Source organism: Vulpes lagopus, chromosome 5 (genome assembly GCF_018345385.1).
Source record: "Vulpes lagopus strain Blue_001 chromosome 5, ASM1834538v1, whole genome shotgun sequence".
In the NCBI taxonomy this organism is placed as follows: Eukaryota; Metazoa; Chordata; class Mammalia; order Carnivora; family Canidae; genus Vulpes; species Vulpes lagopus.
Genome location: NC_054828.1, coordinates 90,427,173 through 90,441,425, shown reverse-complemented (window position 1 = coordinate 90,441,425; position 14,253 = coordinate 90,427,173). Strand labels below are relative to the sequence as shown.

General features: G+C 36.9%; 1 protein-coding gene across 3 annotated transcripts in view; it reads right to left on the bottom strand.

The window, feature by feature from the left end:
- CTNNA2 (catenin alpha 2) overlaps positions 1–14,253 on the bottom strand; it is a 1,087,920-nt gene that overhangs the window by 78,833 nt on the left and 994,834 nt on the right. For all 3 annotated transcript variants that reach the window (XM_041757142.1, XM_041757144.1, XM_041757141.1), the window contains exon 13: positions 9,220–9,371. In XM_041757142.1, the coding sequence (XP_041613076.1) occupies positions 9,220–9,371 (152 nt within the window). The remainder of the gene's footprint in view (positions 1–9,219; positions 9,372–14,253) is intronic.

The window sequence follows — 14,253 nt, the reverse complement described above, 5'->3', positions numbered from 1 at the left end:
CCTCCTGTAGGTATAAAAAGTCTGTAACTCTTGACATGACATGCTTTCTAATTTTAAGAAAAATTATATTTGTGTGTTTTTCCACCCATGGAAATCTATTCTAAGATAGAAAATCACCATCAATAGCAAAAGTTGTACCTAGACTTAGTCTATAATTATCTTTTTGCTCTATTACAAGTCTTTTCTAGTCTTAATAAGCAAAAAGAATTGATCATCTCCAAGCCAATGGTTAGTCCAGATGAAATACCTGATGTGGTCACTAAACCGTATAGTGAATAGGTTGCAACTATAGACTCCACAGTCAAGACTGCCTGAATATGAGCATCTGTGTGGTCACTGGAAAAATCCTCTTAGCTTTGATTTCCTCCCCTGTGAACTGCTGTTGATAAAAGTTTCTCTATGATTTTTGTGAAGATTAAGTAATGTACTTTGTGTAGAGAGCCTGGCACATAATAGGCATTTAAAAAATGTTTGCGGGGATCCCTGGGTGGCTCAGCAGTTTAGCGCCTGTCTTTGGCCCAGGGCGCGATCCTGGAGTCCCGGGATCGAGTCCCACATTGGGCTCCCGGCATGGAGCCTGCTTCTCCCTGCTCCTGTGTCTCTGCCTCTCTCTCTCTCTCTCTCTCTCTCTCTCTCTCATAAATAAATAAATCTTTAAAAATAAAAAATAAAAAATGTTTGCCATCACCATTACTTAGAATTTTGAAATCAATTCATTCATACATTTTTAAAAGTGAAGCTACCAATCACAAAACCATCCAGGATTAAATAACTCCTTCTTATATAGTATCAATTTAACTAAAATCAGCACAGGTCTGGTTTCCTATTAGGATTCTCTAATTTATTCTCTATTTAGGGATAAGAAAACCAATGTTCTGAGAAACAACATGCCCAATGTCACTAAAACTAGTTAATAACAGAATTAGAATTTAGACCCAAATGCCCAAATGTGTCTAACGTTTTCACATTATAAATCAGGTAAGAACTGGAGCTATGGAATGGCTTTAAAGTAAGTAGTTACGTGAAGACCCTGTCCATTCTGTGTCAGAGGACATGATTTAATCCATAAACCCAGAAGCAAAAATACTCCCTATCTTTAATGAGCATAATAGATAACATACACTAAGTGCTTTTCTTGTGCCAATAATGCTGTTCTCTAATGACTGTATGTACACTAATTCATACAGTTTTCTTCACAGTCCTGTGATGTGGACACCATTTTCTCCACTTTACAGATGAGGAAACTGAGGCATGAGTGGTTACACTTTGTTTTGAGGTGTAACCTGCAGCATGTACTGTAGACTATCATCCTCTGCTAATTCTAAAAAGATGAACTCAGAGTTGGTGAAGATGGTGCATGAAGAGGAGAAAGTACATTAGTGTGACCTTCTCAGATCAATGGTTCTTAGACAGCTGACAGTCAACCAAAATCTGCTTCTTGGTACACAGTGGCACCACCTCCTAGGGCTTTGCATTTCAAAAGGAAGAAGCAGACCACAGTAGTATTGATGATGCAATTGCCCATTCCCCTTCCAAAAGGGCACATTTTTATTCTGCTGGTTTCTTCGGCTACCTCAGTGTAATTAATCAGGTGCGATTATTGATGAAGCCTTCAGATTGGTCATACAGGGATAAAATGGGGTCTTCATGCCAATATCACATTATGCGTAGTAATTTCCAAGCTTTGGCATATCCTTCTTGTTTTCCTTCTCTCTCCCCATCAACCTTATTAATATTCACTCAGTCATCCACAGATGTCCAATTTTCTTTCACAGAATTATTAAAAGAAAGAAGGAAGAAAGAGGCTTTGTTCTCATACTTTATTAACTAAAGCAGGGGTGGGGTGGGCAGAACCTGGTTCAAATAACTGGTTGTATTTTCATTGTGGACAGAGACAATAATCTCTCATCATTTTTCACTCTTCTGGAATGTACTGCAGAACAATTACAGCAAGTTGGTAAATTCTGCTGACAGATGAGATGACAAGATTGCAAGCGCTTTTCATCATTAGTTTTTTAAAAGGAGAGAGAAAAGTAAAATGAAAAACCTCACTCAACAGAAAAAAAGGAAAATATGACAGTGCCTATAGTACTGTGTCCAAACATTTCAATGATCTGTGTGTTTAGTGGATGAGTCAATGACAAACACAACCTGGCAGCATAAGGTTAATTATGATGAGCTTTCATTCAAGTGACTAGGGCTCAGAAACCAAAACAAAGTTTAATAATGAAGAAGGAAATAATATCATAGACGTGGACCCAGGGAATCTGAACGTTTTTGGCCTAACTCTGCCACTCATAAAACGTGTGTCTTTGGCAAGTCATTTACAGTTTTTCTGTTTATCTTTCTCCTCAATCATAAAATGGAGATAATTCCTATTTGCATTGTCTGCCTCACAGGATTCTAGGGTAAATATATATATATATGAAAATGCTTTGTAAATGATAAAAATGAACTCAAGTAATAAGTGATAGTGATGCTTATTATGTTTAATATATACCTAATAACTGCAATAATCATAATAATAGAAATAATTTTCATCAACCACTATGGGCCAGGCATTCAGCTAAAGAATTTAATCCTTGTAACAACCTAATGAAATGAATCTTATACCTGGGGCACCTGAGTGGCTCAGTCAGTTAAGTATCTGACTCTTAATTTCAGCTCAGGTCATGATCTAAGAGTTGTGGACTCAAGCCCCATAGTAGGTTCCACACAGCCTACTTAATATTCTCTCTCTCCCTCTGCCCTTCTCCTCCAAAAAAAATAATAAATGCCAATTTTATAGTTATATAAACAAGTTCAGATTTGTTCAGTCAGTTTTCCAGGGTATTACACCTGCACATTGAAGGGGCTCCAGAGCCCATGCTTTCAACCATCACAAGTAACACCAGGCAAATGGATGAGCTTAAAATATTTTCTTGTGTCTTAATCATTCAGTAAACCCATCCAAGCAACCCATATAAATAGTTCTGTGCATGTGCAGTTTGCTAATTGAATGTAAATGCGTCTACTTCTCATGCTGTTATTTTTGAATTATTCGTTTTAACAAGTAGCAGTGTTATATTTTGGTTGGTCAAGGACCTCCATACATTAAAGGAGACCTGGGAAAAATAGTGAAGGTCTGCAAATGGGTCCAGAGATAATAATATTTGTTATCATTAGGTAGTGTTTATTGAGTAAAAAAGAATCAACAAAATGTATAATTCACTGGATTGGAAGCTGGAAACTGAGGGTCAAGCCTCAATTTTGCCTTTCTGTGCTCCCTGGGAAGGCTTCTTATAACCATCAAAAACCACTTTGGGGTCTACAGTTGGTCTCCTAGGTCTATTATCTAACTGTTAGATTGCAAAAGTGGATTTTATTTGTAAAATGGCATGATTAAAGTATTTGGCCTAAAATCTCCCCCACCCCTCTAGGAGATTAACTTGTGCCTATTACAGAGGCCCAAGAAAAGCATGTGCTTGTTCAGGGTCACTCCACACATCAGTTATAGTACAGAATCAATCTACCTGCTTCTGGCTCCCAATCAAGTGCTTAATCTTCTCTACAACAGTTTCTGGAGTAAAGAAAAATGAGAAAAGACTGCAGGTTTTAGAGTTGTTTTACCAAGACACATGAAACATATATTAAGGGCCATTTAAAAGAAATGCTCAAATTTATATGAGAGTTCCATTGGGAACAGAAATATGAGGACATGGGAAAGCACCAGGATAGTTTGGGTGACACCAGAAGAAGGATTCCCCAAACAGAATACTGGAATTACATTTTCCTAAAATCAATATAGAACAAAATCCTCTCACAGGCAAGAATGATTGGCCATTGGCATCTCTATTGTGGGTTATTCTGGAAGCTTCCTGATTGATCTCCTTGCTACTGTTTTTTCCTCCATATATTCTACTCTCTCCAGGAGAGTCAGGCTGGTAATCCCTGAAGAGCTAAGTAGCTTGGAACACGTCAATGGCTCACATCTCATTCAGCAGGGTCTTTAGGCTTCCTTTCCCTCTGCTGGGAGCACAATTTTTCCTAATATTTTTATGGTTTGTTTCCTCCTCCTTCTCCAAGTCTATTCTCCAAAGCTACCTAATCAGTGACCATCCTTCATAAAACTCATACCCACCTCGTGTTCTATCCCTGTATACTGCCTTGGTTTTCTCCATGGCACAGTCCAGCATGTTCTATATTTTTGCTTATTATACTCTCTGTCTCCCACCAGAGGAATATAAATTTTCTGAAAACAGAGACTTCTGTTTTGTTCACCTATCCATTCAGGGTCCATCCAACAGTGTGAGGCTTCTAATAAGCATTCAACAAATAATAAATAAATGACCAAGATCGAATTACCAAATTTTTCTGAAAAATTATATGAAATTATTTCTAATGACTTGAGTTAGGAAATCAAAACTAGGACTCTTATGGGACCATGTTAATTAACTGGATAATAGCAATCTGCAAAAGGAAAATCAGTTTTGTCACAAAAGCCTTTCCAGTTCTTCATTTCTAGCTCTGATGAGTAACTCCAATCCCTTCAGTTTTAATAATATTGTTCATTTATTTAACAAATTCTATTTCGTTAATTGATTGTAATAAGAAACTTCATCCTAGCAGCATGAGAAAAGAAAAATATTTCTCAAGAACCTACTCAATGCCAGGTCTAGGCTAGTGCTCTATAGCCAAGGCAATATTTATCCTTATTTGCAGATAAGGAAACTGAAGTAGAGAGAGGAAAACAAGCATGCCTGCCAATGACCAAAAAACACTTAGGCTGTAGGTTCCCAAACTCTACTGCTTCAAGTATTCTCTCTGCCTCAGTAATTTTTTCAAGATGCCTCTTAACTAAAAACAACAACAAAAACAAACAAACAAAAAAAAAACAGCCACAAACCAAACAGATGTGTTAAGCAGTAAGATCACAAAAAATGGATTAAGTTGATTAGACTTAACATCTTAGGGCCTGGTACACATTGCATGACTTCTCAAATCTTGGAATACAACCAAGCATTCATTGAACCTTCTTTTTCTCACAACAACCACCCAAAACCCAGCTTCACAAATATAAGATATTATTAAAAGGAATATACCAACCTAATGTTTAAACTGTGAGCTAATTTTGGCTATTATTTCACATAATATCTGAGAGACATCTGTGTGTTTCCCTTGAAATTTTAAACATCTTACAATGCTCCAAGAGCCCTTTCAGGCAGTTTGGTATTTATCAAGTTAAACTTTAGACTTTTGGGCAGCGCCAGTGGCCCAGTGGTTTAGCGTCACCTCGGTCCAGGGCCTGATCCTGGAGACCCGGGACTGAGTCCCACGTCACGCTCCCTGCATGGAGCCTGCTTCTCCCTCTGCCTGTGTCTCTGCCTCTCTCTGTCTCTCTCTCTGTCTCTCATGAATAAATAAAAAAAAAACTTTAGACTTTTATCAGGCCCTACTGTTTCCCTGACCTTCTTTCAAAAGTATCATGTGCAACCAAATTAACTGTTATGATAATAACAATTTAACAATTTTGGTGCCTACACACCAAAAAGTTTCTTTGTAATCCCCAAATCAATGCCTGTATCATTTTTCACAGACATATAGCGTGGGAAAAAACTTGAGTCACCTAACCTTGTGTTCCCAGCTGAGGTCCAACAGCTGAGACCTGTACCATGCAATGTGTACAGAAGCTTCATCTTCTTTTTGTTTCAGCTCTTATACTGTAAATAAGTATCCTTTTTGCATTCATTTAGTGGCACATATTTTTGCACTTTGGTGCCTTTTGTTGGTGATTTCTCTGCTTACAACAGCTTCCAAGTACAGTGCTGAAATGTTGTTTAGTGTCCTAAATGTAAGAAAGTTGTGATGTCCTTTACAGAGAAACTGCATGTGTTAGATAAACTTCTTTTAGGAATAAATTATATAGTCAGATTGGCGGTGAGTTCAATGTTAATGAATCAATAGTATATATTAAAGTGTCTTTAAACAAAAACATGCATAAAACACAGTTGTATATTGATCAGTGGATGAAAACATAACCAGAGGCTCACAAGAACCTAATGATGTTCCCTCAGGAAGAGTGTTTCAGCATTCTGTAACTCAGTGTTCACAGCAATGTCATAGGATAGAACTACTGCAAAAATGAGAATCAACTGTATGGTTGTGTGCCAGGTTTGTCTATTAATTTTTTTAATTACCATGCTGGGGTAGTTAGGAGATTCCTTTGTAACTGATAGATCACAAAAGACAATTCTCAGCAAGAAGCAAACAATACTTTCACATCTGAGGGGCAGAGTAGACCTGTTCCAAGGGAGAAGTGGGCTCCTGAAAGGGGAGATTGGGATACAGGAAGGACAAGTTTTGTCTACTTCAGAGGGTTGTCTGGAGCTACCATGGAGTGCCTGGATATCAACACCACATTAAATATGTATTGAGCACTGTGAGGCAAGGTAATGGAAAACTTAACCCTTCAGGGTTTGTTCTGCATTTATTTTTTTGAGGAAAAATATTTCTTATTTTTACAAAGTATAATCAATACTTTGGGAGGGAAGGAGGCATGGCTAGGTTTGCTGGGAAATAATAACTACTTGTCTCACTGTCTGTCTTTTGAACTTAGCGCAGTCTATTAAGTAGATTTAATCATTATACTCAAAAAGCAAACCAAGAAATTAAGTATAATATAAAGCCATGTGGGTGCTGAATGGAGAACTTTAAAAATAACAATTTGTACATATTGTACATTTGTCTCTTAAGTTATAAGTGGTGTGAAATCTATCTGATCAAATCACTTGAAATGTCGAGATGTAGGAATGACACTTCATGTAACAAAGATATGGCATTTCATCTAAAATTATGTTTTTTTACAGCTCATGAATGAATAAATGAGTGATGGCTATAAACTTCCTCAGCCTCCCAGATGAATGGTTGTCACAAAAATGTGAAGGCTAACAAAGCAGAAAAATGGCAAAAGAGGGAATATGTCTTAAGGATTATAGTGGGATTTAGTGTCAAATGCTTTGAAAACATAACTCTCATGGTCTATTACCGTATTTCACAAGTTAGTAGATAATGGATAAAAATGATCTAATTTGTTACAGGTTTAAAAGCCTGACTACCTTTTTTTTTTCTTTCTTCTCCAATTCTCATCCTTTTTCTGTCAACTTCCTATCTTCCCAAGTATGTTTCCAACACACACACACACACACACACACACACACACACACACTTAACCACTGTGCCAGACAATGCACCACAGGGAAAGGAAAATAAAAACAGACTTTGCTTTCTAAAATTCAGTCTAAAGAAGGTAATAGAAAAAAAATAAGGAAGGTAATAGACATAAATGGGAATGATGTAATAAATACTATCACAAGCAGAAACAGTTATACATAGTTAAAAGAGGTCAATATTTTTGCTGGAGAAAATTTGAAGAATGTTTCAGCCAACTCTTACAAGATGGTAAGAGTCTGACAGATCCAAAATGGGCAAGTTAGAAGAACAGGAAATACATCTGATAGTCTCCAAATTCCAAATTTGAACTTCATATAGTTAAGTATAATGAGAATTGTCTGACATAACTTATGCAGTGATCTGAATACTTTGAACTGATCATGAAATTATTATGACATATTTATTTTTTTAAGACAGACATATTTAATGTGAAAACAATCAAGCTGAATTTGAAGACAAAATCCTAAGATACTTTTTGTGCTTTCAAGTAAAGGAATTTGGTAATATTGAAATATTCCCTGAAGGGAAGCATGGATATCAAACAAAGAAGGAAGGGAGACTCTTCCTGGTGATACTCTATTCCACCGACTCAGATCACCATGGAAGCATCATGTTGCACTCTGGATACCACAGTTGAAGAGGATCATTCATGGATTTAATGACCTCAAAGATACAAAGATTTGTAGGAGAATTAATGCCATAGATGAAATACTCAAAGGACTAGGTATATATTGTCCAGAAAGAAAAATATACCACAGATATCATTTGGTTATTATTGTTTTGCAGTGTTTGTGGGTACATTGGTTTAGATGTTCAATGATCACCCTGAGAGAAAGCGTTTCAGAATGCAGTCAGCAGATACCTCATGGTTTTATTGAGCAGCCTCAAAGACACTGTGAAGGATCAATGTGGGGATACACTCCAGTGCTATCTCATCCAATATGGTAGACATGAGCTACAATGTACTACTGAGAACTTTAAATGTAGCTAATGCCACATTTGTCAAAAATGATAACATTTTGGATACATTTGATTAAGTTAAATATATTAAAATTAATTTCACCTGTTTCCTTTTCTTTTTCCAATGTGTCCACTAAAAAATTTACAACTACAATCATGGCTTACATTATATTGCTAGAAGACAACATGTTCTCATGTGCTTATGATTGGCACTGCAGAAGCCCCATCTCTGCTTCAGTCATAAATAATAGCCACAAATGTATTTGTATCATCAATTATGCTTTTGAATATTTAAGTTTACTTTAAGAAAGAGTTCTATGGGTAAAAAAATTATTTGAAAACCATGCCAAATTGTTGGTAAGGTAAAAAGGAAAAAATCTCATCTTACAATGAAATGTTATGTAGTTAAATGGAACGAGGTGAGCTATGTGTCTTAATAATATAAATAAATGAAGATATATTATGGGTGAACAAAGCAAGTTGCAAATGATACTTATGTTGAATTATAACCTACTGTCTTATATGTACTATTCTAGTCTACATCTCTATATAATTACTTGGGCAATCCTTTAGAAGACTCACAGCTAAGACTGAAATTGGAAAGATAGTAGGGTGAGTGAAGGGAGGTTTGCTGCAAAGTTATATAGCCTTATTTATATGTTACAAAGATAATGTAACTATGTATCACATCATCATTATTATTATTGATACTACTAAGCTGGGTAACCTTCCTTTCTTACCACCCCATGGCTTTTCTGATCCTGATAGGAAAATAATGTTAGCCAAAGGAGCACATGGCTAATAGCAGGGGGCACCTGAAAGTTAGTATCAAATTTAGAGAACAATGCATGCAAGAAATAGGCAGGGAATCACTCTTCAGGTTATTCAGTGTGAATGTCGGCTTGTTGGGGTCACTAGTCCCCCTTGTCTGGCTAAATGAGGAGCCAAACAGCTTAACAAGTTAAACTAAGTAATTAAAAAACAAAAGTAAATTCTTTGGGGTCCATACCAGAAGCTCTATCAGCTCCAAACTATAGAGGCCTTACATACCCTGATCATCAGCACAGCTTTTCTGATGTCTCGAACACCATCATATACCAGGCGAGAGGCATCAATGAACTCATTCTCTTCAAATGGTTGAGGGACATTGGCACTCAGGGCTTCAATGGCAACCTCTACTTGCTCGGCAAAGCGTGGCATCACTGCATTAAACAAAGTGAGAAACAATGGATTAGGTGATCTTTCTCTCATGCTCCCTGTTCCAGCCCTTGGGGAAGGTGGCACACTCCAAGTATTCCAGTAGCTCAGTGGAACTGTGTGTCTACCTGTCCAGTTTGGGGTGGACTCAATTCAGTGGTCGTCGTACCACTTACCTTCAGCAGAGGAAGCACGCCATTACTCCATGAATGGTGAGGATATGTAACAGCAAAGTTTTGAAACCTGTTCAGAATTGTGTGGCATAGTGTATATACATACATATTTCGTGTTATTCTAACCTGAGTTGAATTTCACTTCTGTTGATTACTAGCTGTGAAACTTTGGCCAAGTTTTCTTAACTCCTTCTAAACCTGCTTCTTTGTCTATAAAATATAAGATCCTATCTTAAGTTTCAAAGAGATAATACATACATATTTATTGGATGGTATTTGGCCCTCAAAAAGCCTTGATAAATATTTAATTAATATCATATGCTAAAGTCATAGGTAATGAGTAATAGATCTTAACCTATATGACTTCATAGTAACCTGTGAATGAAGTAATCCAGTGTATTCCACTTTTGTCAAGACAGGACTTGAGATTGGAGGAAGGAGGATGGCAGTAGAGGAAGGCTCATAGAAGGACCATAAAAGAGGGGAAACGGAATCCCAGGGCACTGTAGCACAAAGCCTAGGGTTAGAGACCACTGGGATCATAACTGAATTCAGTTTTATTTCATTTTACCAGGACCATTTTGATGTGAAAGAAGATGCATTTATAAACTCCTAAAATGTTAAGCACCTCTTTCTTTAAAACAAGATACCTACATACATAATGGAGGTTTGTGGAAAGTAAATTCAGTGGAATGTCTGGAACACTTCCACTGGCTACTTAAAAAATGCTGCTGATTCACGGATTCTCAAAAATTATAATTCAATTTTCTCAGATTTTATCTTGTAACAATCAATTTATATGGCGAATGAAAGCCAAAAGCACAATTCATTTTATTTACAAGGACAATAAAATGGAAACATCATTCATCTATTTTCCATTTCTGAACTTTCATGCCTGATTCATCTTTATACTCATTTTCATCCTCTGTGGATACTTTAACATCTATTTTAATCCCTAGTGTGAGAAACTCTGCTAAATTGCTTTACTTTCTAGGGTCAAAGTATTCAAGATAAAACCTTCCTAGAAAAATGTACTTCTACTAGGAAAAGTCAAACGTTAAAAAGTATACTTAAAAAAAAAAAAAAAGAGGGTTACAGGAAAACAGAGTAGCCATTCTTTCAATAGAAATGATCAAAACCAAAGCATGCATGGGGTGAATTTACTTCAGTGAGTGAATGACTATGATTGGTTCTCTATATCATTTGAATTTTTCATTTGTGCCTTGAAATGCTTTACATAAAGGGAATTTGGTGGACATTGAGTTGTACTGCTGGAAAAATCAAATAAAAATGTACTTCTAAATACCACATTAAAAGCCACTTCAGCTTTCCATTGGTATTGGGAATAAACTGTTTTACATGACTAAATAATATAGATCATTGAAATTGACCTCCCTAGACATGAAAATACTGTTACATGTAGTTGGCATTTTCCCTTGAGTACCCTTCTTAAAACCAATTACAAATTCCCTTCCCTTCCTAAAGTGAAGATTCTGAATATTAATTTCATTCTATTTGATGTCTAAGCTGCCATCATGAGCATCAACAATTTTACATATTTACATGGTATCATCATAGCAGCGAGCTGCCTGACCTTTTGTCCCTATTGTTTTACTGATAATTGGTACTCCTCCGTGTAAACAAAATAACTATGCCTACAAACGAATAAGACAAAAACTAAAAAAAATAGACCATGGAGCAGAACAGGTGTTCACAAAACACTAAACCCCATGTTATTAATACATGGTACTTTACTTCACTAATAATTGAAAAACTTATAGTGTAAACAGTGGGAGGTCATTTCATACCTCTAGGAATGGGCAAACAAATGAAAGTGTAACAACACCCATGTTACAGAGCATGTGGAAAAAAGGGAACCCTCCTAATGTAGATAGGAGTCAAGTGGGCACACATCATTCCGACAAACACCTGGACAAAATCAAATGAAATAAAGTCTTCCAGTCCCAACCAGTAAGCTGAGACATTTTCTAGATCACCTTCTTGTTTTAAAATTTTATTTATTTATTCACGAGACACACAGAGAGAGGCGGGAACAAGGGCAGAGGGAGAAGCAGGCTCCCTGTGAGGAGCCTGATGTGGAACTCGATTCCAGGACCCTGGGATCACGACCTGAGCCAAAGGCAGACACTCAACCACAAAGCCACCCAGGTGCCCCTCTAGGGTATCTTCTAAAGAGTTACTGATGAGGAGGGATGTATACACTGGAGTCACAGGAACATCTTTTTGTCTCTATGGTTATAGTCGTTTCTTAAGAGGTTGAATATTCCAAGAATTGATAAGAGTTATATTAAACCTAGGGATAAAAGTGACAGCTTTAATCCCTTCCAACTGGCACTATCTCAGGGCTGTAGACTCCACTAAGTGGGACATTGGGGAGACACAGTTAGCTGTTCATTCTAAGATCATGGGCAGTACATCAAAATGGAACCAAATGGACTTTGGGATGTAAGTCAGGAGACAGCCAACATAGTCAGGTGAGTAAGCTCCTAAAGTCAAAATGCTGACTGGGAAAATGAAACTGAAAAGAGATATTATTTGTGAGAAATTGAAAAATTCACAAAAGAATACTGTGTATAATTTAAACATAAATAAACTTTATTACACATGCTCTGAGAGGATGTATACCACCTTAAGTATAGGAAATGCCTTTGAGGGAAATGGAGGGTCATGAGATCAAGTAGAGGTGGCTTGAAATATCTTAATTCTTAGGAAAATAATAACATGAATCAGATATTATAAAATGTTAATATTTGTGACACCTCAGGGTAGAAGCAGGGTCTTAGTTATATAACTTTGAATCTTTTTTCTTTTACTTTGAATCTTCTTATGATTCAAATATTTTTAAAAGATCAACATATTATCCTCAAGGCTGTACTTTTTATAGAATAAGGCTCTGAAAAAATAAAGTTCTAGCTCATGGACCAGAATTCAATAGAAACCACTTTGATCAACAGTATTATGTGAGGAAGTCCCTCAGATATTGTGACTGATCAAATGTCTACTATTCGACTTTAATTAATAACTGTCCATTGCCGAACAGAGTTTAGTAGAGATGCCTGGGGGACTTGGTTGAACATCCAGCTCTTGACTTCAGCTCAGGTCATGATCTCAGGGTTGTGAGATGGAGCCCTGCTTCATGTTCCGGCTCAGTGGGAAGTCTTTCTCTCCTTCTTCCTCCTCCCCCACCCCCCCCCCCCCCAAAATCAATCAATCAATCATTCTTAGGTTGAGTTAGGTAATAGCTACCCACTAGACCCTGGGCTCTTGGGCACACACCTCTATTTCCATACAGGTCTTTGATGGAGTATAAAAGGGTGATCAGTGTTGTTGTGGGGCTTTGTTCTGTTTATGCAAGATTGCCCTGAAGAAGAGCTGAGGAGGAGGAAAATGTAGGAGGTGTCATGCTATCTTTCTCCACCAGCTTCTTGGTCTGATTCTATGCCCAAGGGAGAGAGAGGAAAGCTAAAATCTACTCTAAAAAGGGACCACTTTTATAAGGGATGCTCTGAGGCCCAAAACATGCCCAGAACTGCCATAAAACCCCAAGATTGGAGAAAGGTATTCCGTTTGCTCCAACATGGAGTACAGAATCTCTCTAGGGGAATTGAGGACGTGGCAACACTGCTGTGGACATAGCATTGTCAAAAGAAGTAGAAAAAACAATGTTCTTTAGTAAAAAGATTGGAACAGAACATAACATCAACCTCCTATGTAAGGGAGAAAAATGATAGGAGAAGAGGTACAGAATCCTTACTTAGAAATGGGGTCTCAGAGTTCAATTTATCCTTAATATTCCAATGATCTTATTATATTCCTCAACCTGGTAAAACCCACAACTTGAACTAATTCAATTTTATCTTATTTACTTTAACTGACAAGACATTCATTTCTCTTACCTCAAGTCAGTGGTTTTTCTAGGTCTGACCCTTAAAGAAAATCTTTCTCCATGCTCTGTTCTTAAACACATTCAATACTTATTTATATAGGTCTTGGTCAACTGCTACCACTCTTTAACCAATATACCTTTGCTCTCCATGCTGCTGTTCTCTTTGCTGTTTCAGTTTTATCTTGTTTTGTTTTATAAAGCGATAAGACAGAAAAATAAAAGTTCATAGAAAAATGATCCAACTTGACAAGACCTAAGATGTTAAACTATGAATTCTTCTAATGCCTCTGGTAAGGTCTTAAAAAAATCAATATCCCAAAAGTAATTCTGAGATAGAAAAAGTCTGAAACCACTTCAAGTATGATGCTGCTTCTACTTCCCACTAATTAGGACGAAACACAGTATTGCCTTTCTGATTCACACATTATATATTAACAGGGTTTTGATACGGGATTATAAAAATAGAAATTTCTTTCTAGTTTCTAAATTACATTCAAAAATGTAGATACCACTTTACTGCTATTTATCAGAAATACTGAATTGCTCTTAATGGCTTATATCCTGAAAGTGTGATCAAAGTTGGAAATAAGCTTATAAGTTCTTGCTATACTTTTGTATGCAGAGTGCACACTAGGCCACAGAATGATGACATTCTGAGAGTAATGAAATCACAGTTCAGCATGCATATAAAAATCAAGGTCACCTCACTCTAGTGTCTATTGAGATCCTAAAACAAAGGTGAGAAAGATCTAGACTGAATCCTCCAGAGAGACATTGGAGGTGACGTTTCAGAGCACAGGGTGAATC